This window comes from Ciconia boyciana, chromosome 4 (genome assembly GCF_034638445.1).
Source record: "Ciconia boyciana chromosome 4, ASM3463844v1, whole genome shotgun sequence".
NCBI lineage: Eukaryota > Metazoa > Chordata > Aves > Ciconiiformes > Ciconiidae > Ciconia > Ciconia boyciana.
In genome coordinates, this window is record NC_132937.1 from 15,804,222 (window position 1) to 15,827,202 (window position 22,981).

Consider the following 22,981-nt stretch of genomic DNA (forward strand, 5'->3'; position numbering starts at 1 on the left):
TGCTTTGACTAATACGGTTCTTGCAAGAAACGTGGAAGACTTAAAGACCCAAATAATGTTGGCACTTGCTAGCCACTAGAATTGGCAGCCTAACTAAACAGTGCTAGACCATGCTGGTTGTGATAGGCAAGCAGAGTGCTCTTTACCCAAGTCCTGGAAGGCTAGGAAGGGAAGGTTTTAAAGTGTCCTAGGCGTACAAGATTGAATCTGATCTCAAGGTCATTGCTCTGTGGAAGAAAACATCAAAAGCTTGACTGAAATGAAGCACGTGCGCTGCACAATCTGTCTCTCAAAAAGAAAAAAAAAAGTTAGGAAATATAAGAGAACTTGCATCCTTGTTTCTTGAAAGCAAGGCAGCTTCATTTTAGGTTGGAGACCAGTGCGATTACTGTGGCTGATACAGTATGTGTGGAAATACTCTCCTAAATATTGCAGGGATGGTGTATTCATCCACATAAGCTCATTATAAAGTCACCATAGTAGAGAGAAAGGCCTACTACAGCAAAGCAATTGGGATATATACTCTATAAATGGCTGCAGCTGTTATGTCTGATTAAGGAAATGGCAAATCATTCATTCTTTTAAATGTGAAGTTGTCAGCAGTCCCCATACATCTGCTGCCTCTATGTTCTGCGATAAAGTACACATGGTAAGGTTCCTGATAGCTACTGGGTCACTCATCATCTGGGGTGAGAACCTTTTTAGAGAGAGTTCTTCAGCAAGTGCTGTCTGCTGCTCTGGCCTGGCAGACCTGCCTGTAGAAGCTCCAAGTCCCTGTTCTGTCACTGCAAGCAAGAGTCCTGTCTGAAATTAATAAAGGGCAGTGGTGAGGCACAGCCAGGGCTTGGTTGTCAGGTGAAACATATGGACTGGTAATAGAGCTGCTTTGGAAACCTAGGAAATGATGTGACAACTATCAAGTCCTCCTTGGATTAAAGGCAGTGATTATCCTATGGTATACTTGGCTAGTGAGTGGAAGAGGCTGTTTATTTCTGGTTTTTATTTTCAGACTTAGCATCTTTCAAAGTAACTCTTTTTTCCAAGCACTAGGCTGTGAATGTGTGTGTTTCTCTGGGTAAAAAAATACATGTGTTCCTCCAGCATATCCTTTGTGGGAGATTTTCTTGTATAGAACAACACTGGTCTTGAACTAAATGAAATCTGGCAGTCAATTCTGCGCAAGACACAGGGCTGCAATCTTTTATTGGCATCGTTCTCGTGCAGGATGAGTGTTTGAGATGCGTGGACTGCAGGCTCTCAGTGTGAGTTTAAAACAGATTCTCAGAGTCCCGCTACAGACTGGCTTGCTTTCATAGTGACAGATGCAGGGCGAGATGAATAAGCTGCAGTTAGGCTGTGTGCTCCTTCACATAGCACAAGTACTTTCTGCTCATGATATGCTGGAGATTATGTGCTGGCCTAGAAGCAAAAGGGAACCGGATGGCTCCTGACTCAATTCGCAAACATCATATAGGAAATAAAACTACAGAGAAAAGCTGTCCAGGTTATGAAATTCTTCATCAAAGCTGAGCAAACAATACTCAGTTTATTTTGTTTCTGCAGACAACAGCAAACCCCATTAGCTCTTCAATACACCTGATATTCCATGTACAGCCCTTCTTCAGAGGCCTTGGTAGAGTACAGGTGACAGCCTGTCGCTAATGGGGCTAGGTGTAGTTGATGAGAGGCAAAGCAGACACCAAGGAGATGTAGAGCTCTTGGAACAAGACTTTATTGTTTCTTAAATAGAATCAATGAAGTGTTTTCTGGGTGTGAAACACTGAATTAACTCTTTATGGCTTGCTGTGTTTGTTACTAAGGCTGTGACATCCTTGCTGGTTCCACTCTCTTTTGGTGGGTGGGGGAAAAAAGGACAAAGCATCAACATTACTTTTTACTCTTCCAGTGAACTTACCTGGACCAAAACTGTGTTCTCTTCCACCTTTTCAGCACTTCTGTAAAACCACTTTAAAACAAAAAATGCTTTAAAATTGTGGTTGACTTATGGTATCAGACTGTCAAAGACTGACGTTTCTCAGAGTAAGTGTGCAACTTAGTCTCCAGCCTAGAGAGCCTCTAGGTTTACCTGCTTCCCATAGATCGGTTTAACTAGTCTGTTTCAGTAGGTTTCAGAGTACAGCAGAGAGACTTGGTAACGCTTTCATTGTCTTTTCTTCCCACAGGGATATGCTCCGCCACCAAAAAATGGAATTGAACAGAAGCGACCTGGGCGCCCTTTGAATATAACATCTCTAGTTAGGTTGTCATCAGCAGTGCCAAACCAGATTTCCATTTCCTGGGCTTCTGAAATTGGAAAGGTAAACTGTATGTTCTGTAGGATGTGGAAAGTTGTCTAAATAACCTCGTCTAGCATTCCTTCTCCCCTGCTGCCTGATGTTGCTGGCAAGGCATACACCAGCAAGTGTTTAGTATTAGGTGGCTGAACTTATTATCAGTGACAGGAAACAAGGTTTGCTCTAGAAGTATGGTAGTTTACAGTAATGTACATTAAAACTTGCATACAGACTCCAAATACTTCCTTATAGAATTCACATTAGAAAGCCTGCCATTAGGGGCTGCCTGAAATGTGTATCAAAAATACCAAAATCTTTTCGTGGTGTAAATAGTACAAAACAGTTCAGACATGACAAAATAACACTTCTTAGTATCTGTTGTAACTGTCCACCAGAGAAGGCTTTTTAAACTGACCAGATGTGCCAAGGCCATGGGGGTGGAGACAGGCATTTCCTTTTGAGGTTTTTGTATTTTCTAACCAAGTAATACTAAGTAATTTTACAAAAGCAATTTTTATTTCATAGGAAGAACTAGTTAATGGATATTTCCATCTCTGTTCTTTTGAGATTCCTTTTTTACATGAGAATGGCCTCTCTATGAATTGATTTAAAATTGTGCTTGCAAATAAACCAAAATGAGTGGAATTTCCAGCTCGGAAAGCTCTTAGATGGCAGGTTGCTGGGAAGGGCTTGCACTGGGGAGGTGTCAAGCTGCTGGTGTCAGCTGTTTCTGGCCTTGATGGATCCCAAACATGCTTGGTTGGACCATACTTGTGTGGTGTGTGTGTTTGTAATGCAGGATAATCTGAGCAGTGTGTTTTCTTACAAATGAAGAGTATTCTAGAAGTTTAGGTGACTTGAGGGAGAAGTGACTCAATGTGTGGAAGGATGGAGAGCTGGGGGGAAAAAAACGAAAGCTGAAGCCTCTTCATGATGCAATTCTAAACTTCATGGAAAGCTGCAGTGGTGGAAAAGCATGCTAGACTTCAGGTGGCAGGAGATAAAGGAGGTAGTGACTGAAATGTGATACCTGTTGCTTTCTAGTGCCTGCAGTCATTAATCATAGTTGAAAAGGAATTAGCCTTTAAAATGGCTGTGTGGCTGTTTAGAAACCCCTATGGGTTTACTAAGGAAAGAAAGGGAGAGTGTGAGGAATTTCTGAATTCTTCCTAGGTTTAAATAGCGGTTGCAGCAGCCCTTTCAGCTGTTGGTAAGTCAAGAACTGCTTATTCCTCTACCTGTGACTAGTTGTGTAAATCCATCTGGATTTAGTTATCAGAGTAGCTTACCTCTTACTTCTTTCTTCAAAATCAAAATCTGTGGACCCCAGACACCACATGTGTGAGACTCCAGTGAGTGAGACTCCAGTATAAGCTTTTATACACTAATTAAAATTTAAAAAAGAAAATGGAGAGAAAGCTGATGCTCAGAAAATAAATGAAGGGCAGTGCTGACAGCAAAGGGTGGTTTGTGGTGTGGTTTATTTTTTTTCTTTCTAAAACAGAGGTAGAGGGAAAGATCTAAGCCATTGCTTCCCAATCATAAAGCACAAGAATCTTGAAATGACTGCAGTGTTGTGTGTGGTCTCGGCCTCTCCCACTGACCCCTGCTTTCTTCCTCCCCTGTGTCTGCCAAAACATATTCTCATGGAAGCAGATGAATCTGAGGTTATCCCAGCATTCCCCCTTGCCCTGAGAGGTAAAGTGAGTTTTCTGGTTTAATGTTGGTGCTCTGCTCCAAGTATCAGAACTCGCATAGCAGCCATCGCTATTCATCCTCTCAATGAGACCCTTGGGGACGGTGTGGCATGTCAGTGGGCTCACGTGGTACGGGCTTATTGGCATGTACTTGACTGATAGCAGAGGGCTTCTGAGCAAAGGAGGCATTAATCCCACAGAGGTGGTCAGACTTAAGCCTATAGAATTCTTTCTGGAGGCAATAAACAGTGCAATGTATGGTCATTCTTTAAGGAAAAAAAAAGTGGGTTTTTTTTAGTGGTTTCCCATGCATTTAGATAACTATCTGCTCATCTAGGTAAGAGCTGGTTTTCCTATAGGTGGTAAAGGAGGAGCAGTGCAGTAGGTGTTCTTGTTTAAAATTCTTGTGCAGTACCCAGACAGTATAGGAGCCATAAGAAGGTGTCTGGCAGGGAGTGGAAATAAGAGATTGCAGGTTGTATGTGTTATACAGATGAAACCATTATTATTCTGCAGTAGTGGGACATGCAGAATTTTCTCTTCATTAGTGACTTTGAAGAAAGCGTGACTGAACAAAAGAAGCTGGCAAGTGGTGTGAATTGGGGAACAGTAGTAAATGCTAGGGAATGTGGCCAGCCTCAGAGGAGTGGGTATGGTGTAATGAGGCTTGGCTTGAAAGTGCAGAGCAAGCTCAAGAAAAGGTACAAAGAAATTGGTGCAGCTGTGTGCCATCTGAAGGTGTTGTGTTTGCACCTGAAAGAGCATTCGTCTTTTGCCACGTGATTGTCTTTGAGCTCCCTGCTAACAGATTGACAGTGAAAAAAGGGAAGCATTTAGGAGACAAACGTGAGAAGTTCTTAAAGACTGCATGTATGAGAAGGTGTGTCACCAGTCTAAAGCATCTTTCCAAGAAAAGAGCCCAGATTGTCTCTTGGTTGTGGAGTTATTCTTCTTAATTAAGTCACAACTGGAGTAGGACAATTGGACTTGATTGGCAGGAGTACTGGACTCTTTCACAGTAATGAAGTAATCTGTCAATGCTTTTCATGAGTATTAAGCAAAAAATTGGCAACTTTTTTGTGGTTTTTTTTACTGTATGCTACAACTAGCGTAAATAGTAACGTGTTGTCATAGTGGAAGTACTGTATGAAAACAATATTTAATCTTTAATCACTCTTTTTGTAGAATTACTCCATGTCTGTGTATCTTGTTCGTCAGCTCACTTCAGCTATGCTTTTGCAGAGGTTAAAAATGAAAGGTATCAGAAACCCCGATCATTCCAGAGCACTAAGTAAGTCTAATTAATTTGTCTGCCTATACTTTGAGGGTGGTTGGTGGCTGTTTAAAACTAGAACTGGTAATACTTGGGGGACTTGCAGCATTTTGAAAAGAAAGTTCATGCCCAGATATCAAAGGTTCCCTTTGTTGCTGAGGCATCATGCACTTTTTCAGTGAGGGTCCCTGAGCCTGTAGGGAGGCACACCTAGAGATCCCATCTGAAATGTTCTTATGGGAATGCCATGAGCACCACTTACTGTGGTGGGCTCTGAGGTGCAGGTAGATGCTCCAAATGTGAGTTCTCTTCACTTGCATGTGATGCCGATTGTCTTTCTACCTCACTCACTGATGATTGTTTTATTTACCTCTCCGCATGTTGGGTTGAGTTTGCTCTACTAACTTTTGTGGCTGTTAGTGCATCTGCTGCACATCAAACAATCTTGTGATGCAGTGTTTGCTTGCCAGTTGCTTATAAATAGTGAAACTATTGTTTGATATTGCTATGAACTAGTTTCCTAGATGCTTAATTTTTTTAGATACCTAGATGCTTAGGTTTTTTAGATAGCTGGAAATAAAGTACATGTACTGGTGAATCAAGATTAGTATTTTAAATAATGATGTCTGTATAACTTCTTAATTTATTTTGATAGTTAAAGAAAAACTAACTGCAGATCCTGATAGTGAGATTGCCACAACCAGTCTGCGGGTATCTCTGATGTGTCCTGTAAGTATGGCTGGAAATTACCATATAGAGATTTGTGTATTCATCTTTAGCACAGAGTTGGTCTGCTTTTAAAAGGCCCTGCTTTAGGAACTTAACTGGCTTTTGGTTTATACTGATTCATTAATATAAAATAGAGGGGAGAAGGGTGCACTTACAAGCACCTGATTGTAGCAGCATTCAACCACCTATGATTTAGAACTGTGAATGCCTCAATTGTAATGTGGTCAGAATCAAGTTGCTACTCGTGTGTATAGTGAGGCCTTTAGAAGGAGTAATCTTGTATATTGAGGCGTTGAGACTAATTGGGCAGGGTGACAGAATAATTAAAGGGCACAGTGATAAATAAAACTTTGGATCTCCTTATCTTGGTGGCATTGCTTATACTGCCAGCTACTATAACAAACAAAAATATTGATCACTGTGTAACAAGGTAACACTGCTTTGGGATTTCTCTTCCCAGGTAGAAACTGGCCTTGTGTTAGTGATTAGTCTGTTAAGTCAGATGTTAAAATGGGTGTAATGACATTCTGAGTCTGTAACGGGAGCTCACAAAACCGCTTGAAATATTCGGCTAAAAGAAAATGATAAAGCAGGTGCTTCAGCAGGTCTTTTAATAAAAATAAAATCCTAGAAATAACATTGATGCAGGTACATGAGAAATGTTTCTGACTGTTTTCAACTCAGTGAAGACTTTGAGGATGTCTTTGTTCCTTTAAGTGCACTGTATGTGCTTTGATAGGGTGGATTTGCCTGCAGTGACCTTAGCACTGGGCACCCCTGTAGTGAGAAGAGACAGTTACTTCACCAACTGCCTCTGATTTCAGTGTTAGCCATCCAGGCCTACTTCACTGTCTTCTGTTCTGACACTCTTTAAATGCATCTCCTGCAGCTGGGAAAAATGAGACTGACAATCCCATGCCGGGCTGTTACTTGCACACACCTGCAATGTTTTGATGCTGCTCTTTATCTTCAAATGAATGAAAAGAAGCCTACCTGGATCTGCCCTGTCTGTGACAAAAAGGCAGCTTATGAGAGCCTAATATTAGATGGGTAAGAGACTGGGTTTGCAGATTGCACAATTACTTAAAATTTTTCATTATGTACTTGATGGCTACTTTTGTGACTTGAAGTTTAGCCATTTCATACTACTTTCTTTGTCAAAATACTTCAGACTGGGAGGAACCACAAGACTCTGTTGGTTTCTATTTCCATGTAACGAACTAAGTAAGTTTATCTCCTAACTGCATCATCAAACTCTTGAGCCTCAGTGTATTTCCTCTGGAGGAATCCAAATGTGACATCTAAGGATAGGTCTCCTTTTTACATGACCCTATCTCTGAAGCTATTAACTTTAAAATTTAACTTTAACTCATAAACAAGCGTCAAACTTGATTCGAAGGATGATGATTTCCTCTTCTGTATGGAAATCTATGAATTGCAGTAACATTGGAGTGGAACATGGGTAGGCTGGGATACTCTTTTAGGTTTTGATGTCTGTGAAGGCTGTACTCAGGTAAGATGAAATAGGGAGAGAAGACATGCAATGGGTTGAAGGTGATCATAATTACCTTTTCAACTGTGTCTCCTTTTCACTTTGATTCCAAGTGAAAATTTTTTTATTCTAAAATGAAACCACTCAGCTTTATTTTTCAGGCTCTTTATGGAAATCCTTAATGAATGTTCAGATGTGGATGAGATCAAATTCCAAGAAGATGGCTCCTGGTGCCCCATGAGGCCAAAGAAAGAAGCTGTGAAAGTCTCAAGTCCACAGTGCACCAAAATAGAAAGTACGTATATCTGGGTACTGGTGGCAAACCAACAAAAAGTCTTGGAGACTTAGTTGTAGCTTAGATAATGCGTATGGATGTTGATGTTTGTTTTGTGGAGGGCTTAATACTTCTAACCTTCTTGTCATTTAAACTAAAAAGAAAGGGTTGTATCTCTAAAAGCATGTGTTTTGGGGCTTTGTCTTTGCTCTTTATAATAGCAGTTAAGAAAATGAAAGGTTGCTCTTGTTTTAGGTCCTTAAACTGATAAGTGAAGATCAAAGCTCGTGCTTTAATATTCTCAGCATGACACAGAATACTAATAAAACAGTTCCTGGGCCATAACATTCCCTGTAGTGGCCAGGAAGATGAGCTAAAACAGGATTTGAGTTCCTGGTTCTGTTGCAAATAGAAACTGCTGATGTCAACAGCCTTTAAAAAACAGTGATATTTTATGTTCTTGTTTAGGTTCCAGTGTTGTTAGCAAACAGTGTTCTGTGACGGTGGCCAATGAGGTAAACAAGAAGAAAGTTGACGTTATTGACTTGACAATAGAAAGCTCTTCTGATGAAGAGGACGATCCTCCTGCCAAAAGGAAGTGCATATTTATGTCTGAAACACAAGGAAGCCCAACCAAAGGGTTTGTCAATTTTAAAGTTAGATGTTATTCTGTAATGTCTCAGATAAGTCCATTTGTCTACACATCAGTTTGTAATCTCTCTTCAGGATCCAGCTCCACACCTCCAGAGGAGAATTTCTAGGCCTCTCCTTGCAGAAGGTTGTATTGATACAGTACCTTTGTACAGGCAAAACACTATTAAATAGTTTTTACATCTCACAAAAGACTTGCGCTGACTGTTGCTGTGTTTGCAGGGATCTTTCTCCATAGAAAAGGAAGCTGATAAAGCTAATGGACAGGATTCTCCTGAGAAAGCAGATTATGCCAAGTGGAGGAGCTTTACGCATTCTTGCTAAGTTAGTGTTATCTCAAAGGCTTTTCTTTCGCTGTCTGTTACACCCTTTATCTAATCTGCTCTGGTGCCCAGGAAAGTAGGCTGCGTTGTGTGTTTCATCCATCCTGTCAGTCTTGGAAGAGAGGTGCTTTGCTGTTTTGAATCAAGATAAGTTTTTCTTCCATCTCCCTGTTAAACTCCGGCATGTCTTGGTCACTGTTGTTGGCCATGGTTATCAGTCAGTCCTGCACCTTGGTTAGCACAACCAACGACTTCCCCAGTCCTCTGTCAACTGCTCCATCTTTGTAGTTGTGCCTGACTTCAGCGGCAGGCTTAAGCAGCTTCTTTGTTAAGCTTAAGTTAAGGCTTAAGCAGCTTCTTAAGCAGCACTGTTGTGCTGCCTTCTGTCTGTCCCAGTCTGTGCAACTCAGCTGCAGTTACTGTTTGAGGCTTCCATAAAGTTCTTGCTCTTGGCCCATAGGGTGCGGGAGACCTGCAGGGAGAGTGGGGCACTGGTTAGGCTCACCAGCAGTCACTGCTCCACGAGGTGATTCAAATCATCAGCTTTTAGTAATGGCTTATTAGTTGGTGTTGCTGCATGCATGAGGTGTGTGTCTGTGTCTCTCAGCGTAGTGGCCTATGTCTTGTACTAAAATAATAGTAATAAAAAAAACCCCTTCTGTTTTGCCAGCTCTTGAAGTAACAAGCAGGTGTACTGTGTCTCCAGTCCACAGGAATGTGTGGTTTTTGGTGAGCAAATAGTTGGTCATCTTCAACAACTTTCAGCAGTGATACTGAAATGCTGTTGCTTTTTGTGAGGATTGTGGAGGAGTCCTTCTGCAAGAGACTCTGTTTCTTATAAGAAAAAATAGCTACAAATACATCTCTAATGAAGTTTCAGAAGGCACCAAGACTTCCTTCCATGCTCCTGTGTTTGTCTGAGATGGCTACCTGCAACCATAATTGTAGAAGGACTGAGTTTTCTTGTCTATCTGTGACCAATGTATTTTCCTTACTGTTTGGGTATGGAAGTGGCATGTTTTAATTCTTCAAATCCAAGTCAAAGCCAGGCTTTTGGGGAATAGCTTATCTCCTGTAAACAATGTTGCCTGAATACTAGTTTTGGCAAAACTGTGGGGTGTCTTCCTATAGGCAGAAGCAACATAGGCTGAAGTATAAGAGGTGCTTGAGAAGGGAGGGTCTGAAACCCAAGCTTCTGAAATCAGAAGTAGCATAAATGCACCAATGCAGCAGTCTGGGGAGGAAGATGTGCGTGGATAACACTCATGGCCGGTGAGCTGGAGGGAGTGATGCGGAGCAGCTGGGAGCAGGACTCTGGGTGTTTCCACCTGACTTGGACTTTCTGAAATATTTTATGCCTGTGGCTGGTGCCTGAATGCCTGTGGTATCATCTTTAACAGTGCTGTGAAGTAATCGGGCAGCAGGTGGGCTCGCAGAAGGGTTTTAACTGGTTACATGTTCCTGGAGAGCTGAACTTAGCTGGGGCTCAGGCTGTGAGTAAAGATGGGTTTAATATTTAACTCCCATGTGTGTAATCTGTGCTCCAGGGGCTGAATAATGGTCAATCATGCCCTTGGTGTGATGGGTTAGCACCGAGGAACAGTTATGTGGAGAAATTGAAACGAGTGCTCTCCTCCTGGCTCTGGCTACCTGCACATCCCTCCCAGGGTGCTCCACAGATACAGATTTCCATTTCTGTCTCTGAATGGTAGACTTGTTATAAATTACTCCAGCACTGTACTTTCTTTTAATGCCAACTTGCTCTTATGTCACAGCTGCTGTTGAGAGCCAAGATACGGTCATGTTATTATGAAGACTGTTATGAAAGAGGAAATTAGAGAGGAATACTGTGTAGTGAGTAGCCACGCTATAGTTGTGTTGTAACATAGTGACCTTGTGAATGAGAGTGCACAGCAGTACATAATTTCTCTTCTGTAACTAACAGCCAGGCTGTTTGTAATTTCCCATGCTGTTTAAAACAGGGTTCTCATGTATCAGCCATCTACTGTCAGAGTGCCCAGCGTGACAACGGTCGATGCTGCTGCTATTCCTCCTTCATTAACAGACTACCCAGTACCATTCCATCATCCACCAATATCTAGTATTTCATCAGACTTGCCAGGTAGGTGGTGGCTATTTTTAATGTGTATTCTGACAGCCTTATTAATTTGTGGGGTGGGTAAAAATTGGAGAATTGATCAACTTTTTAATGGAACAAGACTATATGCAGTATTGCACTAATGTGATGTCTAGACAAGTCCAGTACAGGCTGTCTTTCCAGTTTCAGATTGCACTTTGCAACAGTGATGTGAAAAACATTGCTTCTGGGGTACAAATTGGCCCTTTGGAACGGCAGCCAGAAACACTTGTTGCTATATTCAGTTAGACTTTGTGTAAATGTCCCTTTGTTATGTGTTGTAGATGCAAGGGAGAGTAGCTGTTTATTTAAGTTACAGATGTGTGATGGCACTGACTCCTCCCAACCCTAGATGTAGAGATACTCTGCTAGCTGATTCTAGTGGTGCTCTGTCTAGACTGTATGAAAAAGGTTAAGGTGAGCTACAATATGTAAGCTGACCTCTATTGACTTTCTTTACCTAGACATACCCTAAATGCCTATGATGTATTCTTCAACACTGCTGCTAAATATCAGACAAAAGGTGGGGATACTGATTGTTTTCTATCCTGGCTCCTTGAAAATAACAGTGTATATAGGGGCTCTGGGGGTTCTCTTTGCTGGCTGTAACAAGCCCAGGAAATGGTGACTTGTGGTGACAGGTGTCATGTTGGCCTCCTGTACTTCCCTCTTCCCCCTTCTGTTGCCTGTTTCCATTTCTCCCCTGCAACATCTCTGGGTTTTTTCCTCTTCTTTCAGCACCAGTTTGGCAATGGGATGGATATAATTCCCCTTGTTTCTCTGTCCATTTTGGTTCCCTTACTGCTCCCTCCCTCCACTTCTCCCTTGTTAAGAAATCTTTTGTCTTCCCAAATTGGATAGAGTAAGATGAGAGAATGGAAGTCTAGAACTGTTGTCCACCTCTATCAACTGAAGTTCTAGAATGTGCAAGAACAAAAGAAGCTGTCAATTCTGTAAAAGCAGCTAAGCTTAAATCTCCTTCAAAACTTTTCTCTAATGGAGAAAATGCCACTGGCATGAGCAGATGCCAGTACAGATGCCACTGGCCAGAACAGATTTGGAGGTGAGGGAAGAGGGAGGGAGTAAGTTTACCATTTCTTTCTGTTGACATAGCAAACACAAGGCCAATATTTAGAAACAAAACAAAAAAGGCTGTAATTTCTCATTGGTTTCATAATTTTAAACATCTTGCCCTAAATGCTTACACGCTAATGGTGTATAAGACGGACGCTAGTTGTCACTGCTCTTAGAGGATATATGTTGAACTACTTGTAGTTTCCTCTTCTTCGTTCCTTTTATTTGTCTAGACACAAAACGGGGATGATATTAGAAATGTTTCCTTATTGGCTGCCCGTGGGTGGAGGAAGAGACCTGCTGCTTGTTTTTTGGACTTGTGCATGTTGTGACTTTACTTCATTCCAGCATCTTTAATGTGATGACACTCTTCATGTCCCAGTTTGGCCAAGTCAGGTACAATATGCAGTGAAACTTGCATTATGAACCAACAGCTCCAAATGGCAACCTCCATCTAAGCAACCACATTGAACCACCCTGCAGTATCCAGTGAATAATACATCATTATGTCATTCTCATTCTTAAAACGAGCCACTTGGACTAGGTAACTCGTTTTGCTGCTGCCTGAAATAGTCATTGAGTGTGATGTGTCAGTGGTATATTCCACTTAGAAACTGTGTAACAATTGCAAAATCTGTTCTACAACCACAAAAAAAGTTCCTTAAACTTGTTGTGTATGAATAAAAGACAGACTCATCAATTTATTATCCTTCTCTTCTTCCTAGGTCTGGATTTTCTTTCACTAATCCCAGTTGATTCACAGGTATGTTTCTGAACTGCTATGGGGTTAACTTCCAAGTCTGGTTTTTGTGACACACTGCTCGAGTAACTATCAGGGTGCTGTCATCATCCATACTATGTTTGCAGTCCACTTGCTTAGACCTAACCACAGACCAGGAAAATCCATTTCCCAGCCAGAGGTCATGATGAAGATGCATTAAGAGAGGATTCAGTTTAGCCTCACTGGGGTAAATCCAGGTGTGGAAACTTGCTCTTTATTGATAGTTTGCCTTTCTAAAGTGGCTAATTGCACAGCACTAACTTGAATACACCCATCATGTACTTCACACTCTTAGTTCATACTGCATATCAGTAGGCCAGATTAAGCTCTGTAAACATATTTCACTGATTGCTGTTTCTGGTGGCTTTGATGTTAGCAGGAGACTAAGTTTTAAAGAAAATACCTTAATTAATTTTATGGGCAAATGACTGACCACTTTTATAATAAATCCCTCCATGTAACACCTAAACCCCCTTGGCTTTGGATTATATGGAAATTTTGTAGGTCAAAAGTAACTAGGCAGTGTTTTTCCTTCCCTGGAAACTTAAACTTTACACAGTTAGGGAGAATGATTTTTACTGTAACTAGATTCTTACAGACAGACTACAGCCTTGAAATGTGGGGGAATATTGGCTCCCTAAACTAAGACAAGAGGATCTGAAGCAGACCTTCTGTTTCATCTCTCTGTCACTAGAGGACAACAGTAATAGGACTCTGCTGTAGAGCTGACTTTCTGGTGCCTTAAAAACAAAGGATGAACTTCCTCCTTTTCTTTCCACTTGCTGCATCTTGCAATACTCTGTGCCTGACCTTGAGATCTGAACTGCCAAAAGTGTGACTAAGAGAAGTTTGTTCATGTGGGAGACTGGAAGCAGGTATGCTGCTATGAAGTGTCCACTTTGGACAGTTCAAACAGTTCAGGCTCAGTTCCAAACATATGCCCAACATTGGAATCCACAGGGTAAGAGAAAGTAAGATGTGTTGAACAACATGTGTGTGCACGTGCATGGGGGTGTCTTATATTACCCTCTTTTTTGACACCTGGCAACTTCGTTCTGTTTCTAAATGCTTAAAATGTTTAGCTCTGCTTTGAGAAGGCTTGTCTTCCACTTCAGGAAATAGAAAAACTACTAAGTTGATTTCATAATCAGACTTGATCAGGGCTCATTTATCACTGCTAAAATGTTGAGACCTGCATGTATCATTGCAGGTATATACTATGAAAATGTTGATTAGTACAACTGCTGCCATTTGGGGGGATGAAATTATTCTAACCTCCATTGAAGTAGCAAAAAGCATTCTGCTGCCTTTCATGATGAAAGGAGCCTGAAATATGCAGTTGTGCCCAGTAGCTATGGGCAGTGAACATTCTCCAAATGCTGAGGGGTTTTTTGTGATCATTATGTGGTCACGGTTGTGCTTCTTAATGTGCTAGTAAATGCTCAAGCTAACCAGTTGGTAAAAAAAAAAAAAAAAATGGGAGGATGAGGGAGAAGGGCTTGTGGCTATCATCTCTGCTTGCTTACTTGCTGGTTTGCAGAACTCTGGTTCTTGCTATGCACGTGTTAATGAGGTTCTGCTATGTTGTGGTTTAACCCCATCCAGGAACTAAGCACCACACAGCCGCTCGCTCATTCCCCCCACAGAGGGATGGGGGAGAGAATCAGAAGAGTAAAAGTGAGAAAACTCGTGGGCTGAGATAGACAGTTTAATAGGGAAAGCAAAAGCCACACACACAAGCAAAACAAGGAATTCATTCACTCCTTCCTGTGGGCAGGCAGGTGTTCAGCCATCTCCAGGAAAGCAGGGCTCCATCACGCGTAATGGTTGCTTGGGAAGACAAATGCCATCCCTCCGAATGTCCCCCCCTTCCTTCTTCCCCAGCTTTATATACTGAGCATGATGTCATATGGTATGGAATAGCCCTTTGGTCAGTTTGGATCAACTATCCTGGCTGTGTCCCCTCCCAGCTTCTTGTGCACCTGGCAGAGCATGGGAAGCTGAAAAGTCCTTGAGTAGTGCAGCAACAACTAAAACATCTCTGTATTATCAACACTGTTTTCAGCACAAATCCCAAACATAGCCCCATACCAGCCACTATAAAGAAAATTAACTCTATCTCAGCTGAAACCAGGACACGCTAGTAATGTGTTTTGTGCTTGTTGTAGGGAAGATGTATCTTCAGAGCATACATTTCCCTTGTGCAGTTAGTCTCTTCATTGTTTGTTTCAAGCAGTACTGTCCTCCTATGTTTTTGGATAGTCTTACCTCAACCTTAACAAGCAGCACGCCTGGCAGCATCATCACATCAACCAGTCACCACGAGAGCAGCACGCACGTTAGCTCCTCCAGCAGGAGTGAGACAGGGGTGATAACCAGCAGCGGAGGCAGTGCTCCTGACATCATATCACTGGACTGAAACAAGGGGCAGCATGGGACTCCAGGAAAACTTGCACAGAGCTGCTGCTTCTATCTCTGGAACTTAAGCATCTCAGAAGTTATTCTGATATTTATTGAAAGGATTTGCCTTCTGGAAAATGGAGTTAATGCAGCTACACTAGGAACAGAAGTGATAGTTGTGGGGTTTTGGTTTTTTTTTTTGTCCCCCCCCCCCCCCCCCCTTAAATAGCTGGTATAAAAGCATGTCCTGAAGGGGCCTTTTCTATGCTTTTGGCTTGTTCTGGGGAAACTGACTTTTTGTTGCTGGGTGGATTCCACAACTGGCTCTTAATTTTGTTGTAAAACACAGCAATAATGTAAAAACAAACAAAAACTTTAATAATAAAAAAGACACTTAACCACTTGAGAACAACAACAACCTGGACAAAAGTGCAGAAGTGTATACATTGGTGATTTTTTTTAATATTTTCACTGGGGCCTGTAATAAACTTCATTTAAGACAATGAAGCTTTGTGAAATAGCCATGACTTGTGTTGTATGTCTCTTGTTCCCCACTTCCCCCTTACCTGGGGATGTAGAGGAAGCCTCTGTAAATGGGGAATTACTTTTTTTTTTTTTTGTTCCTGATTTCATGTTTTTCCCAAATGCAACAAAATCCTAAGCTGTGACTTCTTAATGTTCTTTGGGGTGGGGAGGGGACAAACTATCTATGCAAACCCTGCATCACACACACTCTGTGCTGTCATGTCATGCACAGTTGAACTATAGTTGGATTTCTGGTTTGATAACTTTAAAGGCTGCTTTTTCTATCTCCTCTTAAACTCAAATGTAGATCATAAAGTCCTTGGTGGCCCTCTTTGAAACTGCTACCCCTCACCAGCTGATCAAGTGAAGTGCATGCTTTCTGTGGTAGCTGTAAGAAGACAAAATAGGAATTACTTTCTCCGGTGCAGGATTATTTTCTAGGATCTCTTGCATGTGGCTTCTGTCACTTCAGTAACTGCTGTATTCTGCTTGGGAATACTGCACTCTGGCTTGCCACAGGGGAGGCTTGGCTTTTTGGAAGATAGAAGCTGTAGCTGCACAGTGTTCCCACCTAACTGGAATTATGTGTTTAGGGCTTAATGATGCTTTGTCCCACATTACATGGCTTTTCTAATTCCATGGGAGTAACTTCTTGTTTTACTCTCCTGATGAATCTGCTGCTTTATTGTGTGCATGCAGTGTCTCCCCACACACCTCCAAGCATAACCTCAGCAGTACTGTATGTGGAAGAGGTTACAGACCAGGAAAATAAAGTCACTTCCACAGAGCTGGAATAATGGTATTGTCTGTATATGTTGACATAGCAGCTTTTCCAAGTGTTGTATTTCTGTTGAGTATTCCATTCACTTAACCAGCTTTCACTTTTTCTGAATTTTGTGTTCCTTTTTTCTTATTTCTTTAGTCAGATGTCTAGTGCTTTTTGCCTTCCATTACTGTTACAGTATTTGAACAAAGTACATGGATAAGAAATATTTAAGCAGGATGTATTGTAACTCATCTGCCCTGTACTCCCACCTTTAATGCTGCATTACTATTCCTTATTGCCTTTCTTGTATGATCTTTCACAGCAGTCTTCAATTCACACGTTGGTCTTAATATTGCATCTAATCTTTCTTCTCCTTTCCTTATCTGTTGAATTTTTTGTACCTGTTAAGGATCAATTTTTAGCATGATTTATTTCCAATAAAGCCATGCTACTCATGAAGTTTTTTCCTAACGACCTGCAGCAGATCAGTGCTTTCTGCATCACAATTGCACAGTGACTTGAACTATAAATGGAGTGTGGAGAGGGATTCCAGAGTCATTCTGAATAAAGTGTTTAAAACTGGTATCTGTTGCTGAAGATGCTGTTTATACTCTTAATGCCAAACTGAAGCATGACTTGGGCAATTGCTGAACTTATGTAAACATCTCACACGTACATCAGAAAAAAGTTAAATAAGGGTGAGTGCCATTTTCAGGACATGTGCTCTAAACCATTCATGGTATTATAAAATAGGGCTGGAATTTTAAGTTAATTATTGTGCCCTGTTAGTAGTTACTTATCAGGGCTGAGGTAGAGTTGTGTTCTCCAACTGTTTTGGGCAGGAGTTTTGCAGCTGCATTTAGCTTTAAACCTTCTAGAGCCATGACAACCAGGTCAAATGCGGACTTAAGGCATTTGAGCCTTACCTGTTTAGGAGAGATCTAGATTGTCATAGGCTGTGGTGAGGTGAGTGGTCAGGTGAACAATGTAGTTTTCCTGCAATGCTGATGTACACACAGTAGGTAACTACTAGGCTTGTGTAATGCCTAAATGCCAATTCACTTGAGTCTGTGGATGATGTGTACCAAGGGGCTGGAGTGCTGCAGTGCAGTCATGTCACCCATTTGACATGCCTTCTTCCACAAGACAACAAAGAATTTACTGAAGCAGTGGTAGGTGGAGAGGGGACTGGTGGTTGCAGCTTAATTGAGGCCTGTACCACTCTAGCCCTGCTCTAAGGAAACCTGTCCATTGTAGCCAGATGAGTTTTTGGTTTATTTTTCCTTCAACAAGTTCTAAAATGCATCAGAATGTCTATCCAAGAACTTCTAACACAAGAAAAATCTTGAAGAAAAGGTGAGATTACTTTTCCACTTTGTTTCCACTATGGAAGTATCTGGTTACTGCTTTGAGTGGACTATACCAAAGATACCTTCAAACCAACTGCAGAAGGAAAGTAAAGCTTATGAGACTAATACAAAGTCCCTCGACTGTGCAGATAACCAGCATGCAATGAAAGTTATGCTGCAAGAGTTAGCCCTTTTTTTCCCCACCCATCCCTTTGCTACGTTGCTTTCTGCATTTTCTGGAAGTGAGTTAGCTGCTAAAATACTTGTTACAGAAAGGCTATACCTATACACCTGAAGACTACTAGCATGAGCTGGCTGTTGATTTTCATACTTCCAGGTCAGCTAAAGCTGTCTGAAACAATCGTGAGCCACATAGGCAGGACTTTGCTGCCCAAGAATACAGCCCCAGCCCCAGGAGGTTCTGCACCTCTTGGCAGCAAGAATTCAGGCACTTCCAACACTAGTGAGGATATTCTGTATCTGCCTTTAAATTTAGGTGCTAGAAAGCTTACCTGTCACTGCAAGCCTTTCACTCAGTCTTCAAGAGCACAGAGGATTCAAGTTTGGAAAGGAAAGAATGCATCTGGCTGAGAGGACAAAATCTGACAGTTCAACAAGAATTTCTGCAAGAGCAAAAACAAAGGGAGCTGCTTCCTAGGTTAAAAGACAACTATGGATTAGGCAAACTGTAAAGAACACCGTTAGTCCTAGGCAACTGATTTTTTTTTTAATGTGTATTTTTGACACAGGCATCAGTGACCACAGACAAGATACAGGCAACAACAATCCTGTAAGTCAAATTAGCATGTCATTTTTATTTCTTTTTTTAGTATGTGATCATGCCATCATCACAACATGTTAACACTGTGTGTGTATTCAATGTGACACTAAAAACTTTCCATTTCCTTCCTGGTTTTATGAGGAAATGGTATCAGGACAAAACTGGGCAGTGCACCACACAACATGGAACAGAAGTGATTATAACTTATCTAGGAAGTGATCCAGAGGTCGAATACCCTCCTTCAAGCCTTTGCATTTACATGTTTCAGCCACAACTTGCCAAGGATGAGAATTTGCATTATAAGGATCTCCAGGCAAAATCTGCCAGTGATCATAGATACACTGTAGAAAAGCCTGGCCACCAGTGATGGATCTCAAGTCGGCGGTAAAGCCCAGTGGGAAAGAAAAAAAAAAAATTAAAAAGGGATGAGCCAGCTACAGGAAAAAATAAAACTGGTTTATTGTGAGTTTCTGCATAGACAAAACCCTAAAAACACTCTTCCAGAACCTGGGTACAGTACTGTTAAGAAACTGCTGCTTTGCAAGTAATTCTTTGAAGCAGGTAAACATGATGCCAACTCCAAAGAACTGCAGAAACATCTTATGTGACCAAGTAAATGGGCAATAAAAAAGCAAACAAAATTCAGATAGATAGAAAAGTATATGGGGAAAATGATGTTTCATATGTCTCAGGACCTGAACTCACTCAGTTTGAGATCTCAGGGTTATGGTAAGTAGTACAGAAGTGTTCAGTGTTCAGAAGCAGTCAAAATGATAAATCAAGTGCTAGTACCCATTAGGAAAGGAACAGAAAACAAAACGTTATGTCCAGTGAAAGCCTGCACCTTTATTATAGAGTTGTGCAGTTGTGGTTCCTTTATTATAAAAGCAGTTACTGCAGAAAAGGTTCAGAGGAGGGGAATACAGGTGACTAAAGCCCTGAACTGGCTTTCACACAAAGAAACACGCTTAGCAAGTTAGGACTCCTCAGCATGGAAAGAGCAGCAATATAGCAGGAAGGATGCAGAGGGCTAAACATTATGCAACATGGACACAATGGATAAAGATACAAAGGAAGAATCAGTTGAAGCTAGCAGGAGCCAGGTTCAAGAGTGTTGCGGATTAGCCCCAGTCGGCAATTAAGTACCACACAGCCACTCGCTCACCCTCCCCCTACCCCAGTGTGATGGGGGAGAGAATCGGAAGAGCAAAAGTAAGAAAATTTGTGGGTTGAGATAACAGTTTAATAATTGGAACAAAATAATAAAAATAATAAATTATAATAAAAAGGAAAACAACAAGAGAGTGAGAGAGGAACAAAACCCAGGAAAAAAACCAAGTGATACAACTGCTCACCACCCGCTGACCGACACCCAGCCAGCCCCCAAGCAGCGATCGCTACCCCCTTGGCCAACTCCCCCCAGGTTATATACTGAGCATGATGTCATATGGTATGGAATAGCCCTTTGGCCAGTTTGGATCAACTATCCTGGCTGTGCCCCCTCCCAGTTTCTTGTGCACCTGGCAGAGCATGGGAAGCTGAAAAGCTCGATTGACAGATCCCCTAGTGTTGACTAACCAGGTGGCCTTTGCTAAATGTGTATCCCAATGTTTGAATGTCCCACCACCCATTGCTCTCAGCGTACTCTTTAACAGTCCATTGTATCGTTCGATTTTCCCGGAGCCTGGTGCATGATAGGGGATGTGATATACCCACTCAATGCCATGCTCTTTGGCCCAGGTGTCTATGAGGTTGTTTCGGAAATGAGTCCCATTGTCTGACTCAATTCTCTCTGGGGTGCCATGTTGTCATAGGATTTGCTTTTCAAGGCCCAGGAGAGTGTTCCGGGCGGTGGCATGGGGCACAGGATATGTTTCCAGCCATCCGGTGGTTGCTTCCACCATTGTAAGCACATAGCGCTTGCCTTGGCGGGTTTGTGGGAGTGTGATATAATCGATCTGCCAGGCCTCCCCATATTTATATTTTAGCCATCGCCCTCCATACCACAGAGGCTTTAAGCAGTTGGCTTGTTTAATTGCAGCACATGTTTCACATTCATGGATAACCTGTGCAATAGTGTCCATGGTCAAGTCCACCCCTCGATCACGAGCCCATCTCTATGTTGCATCTCTTCCTTGATGGCCTGAGGGGTCATGGGCCCACCCAGCTATAAATAATTCACCCTTATGTTGCCAGTCCAGATCCACCTGAGCCACTTCAGTCTTAGCAGCCTGATCCACCTGCTGGTTGTTTTGATGTTCCTCAGTGGCCTGACTCTTGGGTACTTGAGCATCTACGTGACATACTTTGACAAGCAGGTTCTCTACCTGGGCAGCAATATTTTGCCACAATGCAGCAGCCCAGATGGGTTTGCCTCTGTGCTGCCAATTGTTCTGCTTCCATTGCTGTAACCACCCCCACAGGGCATTTGCCACCATCCATGAGTCAGTACAGAGATAGAGCACTGGCCACTTTTCTCATTCAGCAATGTCTAAAGCCAGCTGGATGGCCTTTACTTCTGCAAATTGGCTCGATTCCCTGTCTCCTTCAGCAGTTTCTACCACTTGTTGTATAGGACTCCATACAGCAGCTTTCCATCTCCGATGCTTTCCTGCAATACGACAGGACCCATCAGTGAACAGGGCATATTGCTTCTCATTTTCTGGTAGTTTGTTGTACAGTGGGGCCTCCTCAGCACGCGTCACCTCCTCCTCTGGTGATATTCCGAAATCTTTGCCTTCTGGCCAGTCCATAATTACTTCCAAGATCCCTGGGCGATTGGGGTTTCCTATCCGAGCCCGTTGTGTGATCAGTGCAACCCACTCACTCCACGTAGCATCAGTTGCATGACGTGTAGAGGGGACCCTCCCTTTGAACATCCAGCCCAGCCCCAGCAGCCGGGGTGCCAGGAGGAGCTGTGCTTCAGTACCAACCACTTCCAAAGCAGCTCAAACCCCTTCATATGCTGCCAATATCTCTTTTTCAGTTGGAGTATAGCGGGCCTCGGATCCTCTGTATCCCCGACTCCAAAACCCTAGGGGTCGACCTCGAGTCTCCCCTGGTGCTTTCTGCCAGAGGCTCCAGGTAGGGCCATTCTCCCCGGCTGCGGTGTAGAGCACATCCTTTACATCTGGCCCTGCCCGGACTGGCCCAAGGGCTACTGCATGAACTATCTCCCGTTTAATTTGTTCAAAGGCTTGTCGTTGCTCAGGGCCCCATTGGAAATCGTTCTTCTTCCAGGTCACTTGATAGAGAGGGCTTACAGTCAGACTGTAGTTTGGAATATGCATCCTCCAAAAACCCACAATGCCTGAGAAAGCTTGTGTTTCCTTTGTGCTAGTTGGTGGAGACATGGCTGTTATTTTGTTGATCACATCCATTGGGATCTGACGACGTCCATCTTGCCATTTTATTCCTAAAAACTGGATCTCCTGTGCAGGTCCCTTGACCTTACTTTGTTTTATGGCAAAACCGGCTTTCAGGAGGATCTGGACTATTTTCTTCCCTTTCTCAAAAACTTCTGCTGCTGTATTGCCCCATACGATGATGTCATCAATGTATTGCAGATGTTCTGGAGCTTCACCCTGTTCCAGTGCCATCTGGATCAGTCCATGGCAAATGGTAGGGCTGCGTTTCCACCCCTGGGGCAGTTGATTCCAAGTGTACTGAACGCCCCTCCAAGTGAAAGCAAACTGTGGCCTGCACTCTGCTGCCAAAGGGATTGAGAAGAACGCATTAGCGCTATCAGTTGTAGCATACCACTTGGCTGCTTTTGACTCCAGTTCGTATTGAAGTTCCAGCACGTCCAGCACAGCAGCACTCAGCGGTGGTGTGACTTCATTCAGGCCACGATACTCTACTGTTAGTCTCCACTCTCCATTAGACTTTTGCACTGGCCATATAGAACTATTAAAAGGTGAACGAGTCTTACTGATCACTCCTTGGCTCTCCAGTCGACAAATTAGTTTAAGAATGGGAATCAGGGAGTCTCGGTTGGTACGATAGTGGCTCTGGTGCACCGTTGTGGTAGCAATTGGCAGCTGTTGTTCTTTGACCCTCAGCAACCCCACAACAGAAGGGTCCTCTGAGAGACCAGGCAAGGTAGACAGCTGTTTAATTTCCTCCGTCTCCAAGGCAGCTATACCAAAAGCCCACCGGTACCCTTTTGGGTCCTTGGAATACCCTCTCCTGAGGTAGTCTATGCCAAGGATGCACGGAGCCTCTGGGCCAGTCACAATGGGGTGCTTTTGCCACTCATTCCCAGTTAGGCTCACTTTGGCCTCCAATACAGTCAGCAGTTGGGATGCCCCTGTCACTCCAGAAATACAGATGGGTTCTGCCCCGATATAGCTTGATGGCATTAGGGTACGCTGTGCAGCTGTGTCTACTAGAGCCTTATACTCCTGTGGGTCTGATGTGCCAGGCCATCGAATCC

General features: G+C 42.7%; 2 protein-coding genes across 9 annotated transcripts in view; one reads left to right on the plus strand and one right to left on the minus strand.

Moving 5' to 3' along the window:
- Positions 1-15,355, plus strand: part of PIAS2 (protein inhibitor of activated STAT 2) — a 32,096-nt gene extending 16,741 nt beyond the window's left edge. The window contains exons 6-16 of one of the 8 annotated variants that reach the window (XR_012042135.1): positions 2,184-2,318; positions 5,177-5,282; positions 5,920-5,993; positions 6,883-7,043; positions 7,647-7,780; positions 8,228-8,399; positions 10,716-10,855; positions 11,335-11,393; positions 12,178-12,488; positions 12,670-12,707; positions 14,962-15,040. Coding sequence is in view for 3 of the 8 variants with exons in the window: in XM_072859361.1 (XP_072715462.1) it covers positions 2,184-2,318; positions 5,177-5,282; positions 5,920-5,993; positions 6,883-7,043; positions 7,647-7,780; positions 8,228-8,399; positions 10,716-10,855; positions 12,670-12,707; positions 14,959-15,144 (1,146 nt within the window). In the remaining 5 variants the exon portion in view is untranslated. Of the gene's footprint in view, positions 1-2,183; positions 2,319-5,176; positions 5,283-5,919; positions 5,994-6,882; positions 7,044-7,646; positions 7,781-8,227; positions 8,400-10,715; positions 10,856-11,334; positions 11,394-12,177; positions 12,489-12,669; positions 12,708-14,958 lie in introns of all 8 variants that reach the window. The other 7 variants (XR_012042137.1, XR_012042136.1, XR_012042133.1 and 4 more) reach the window with 7 other exon arrangements.
- Positions 15,356-18,743: 3,388 nt separating this feature from the next.
- Positions 18,744-22,981, minus strand: part of LOC140650837 (elongation factor 2-like) — a 39,910-nt gene continuing 35,672 nt past the window's right edge. Inside the window, 1 exon segment of the mRNA XM_072859638.1 lies at positions 18,744-18,943. Within this exon segment, the coding sequence (XP_072715739.1) occupies positions 18,744-18,943 (200 nt within the window).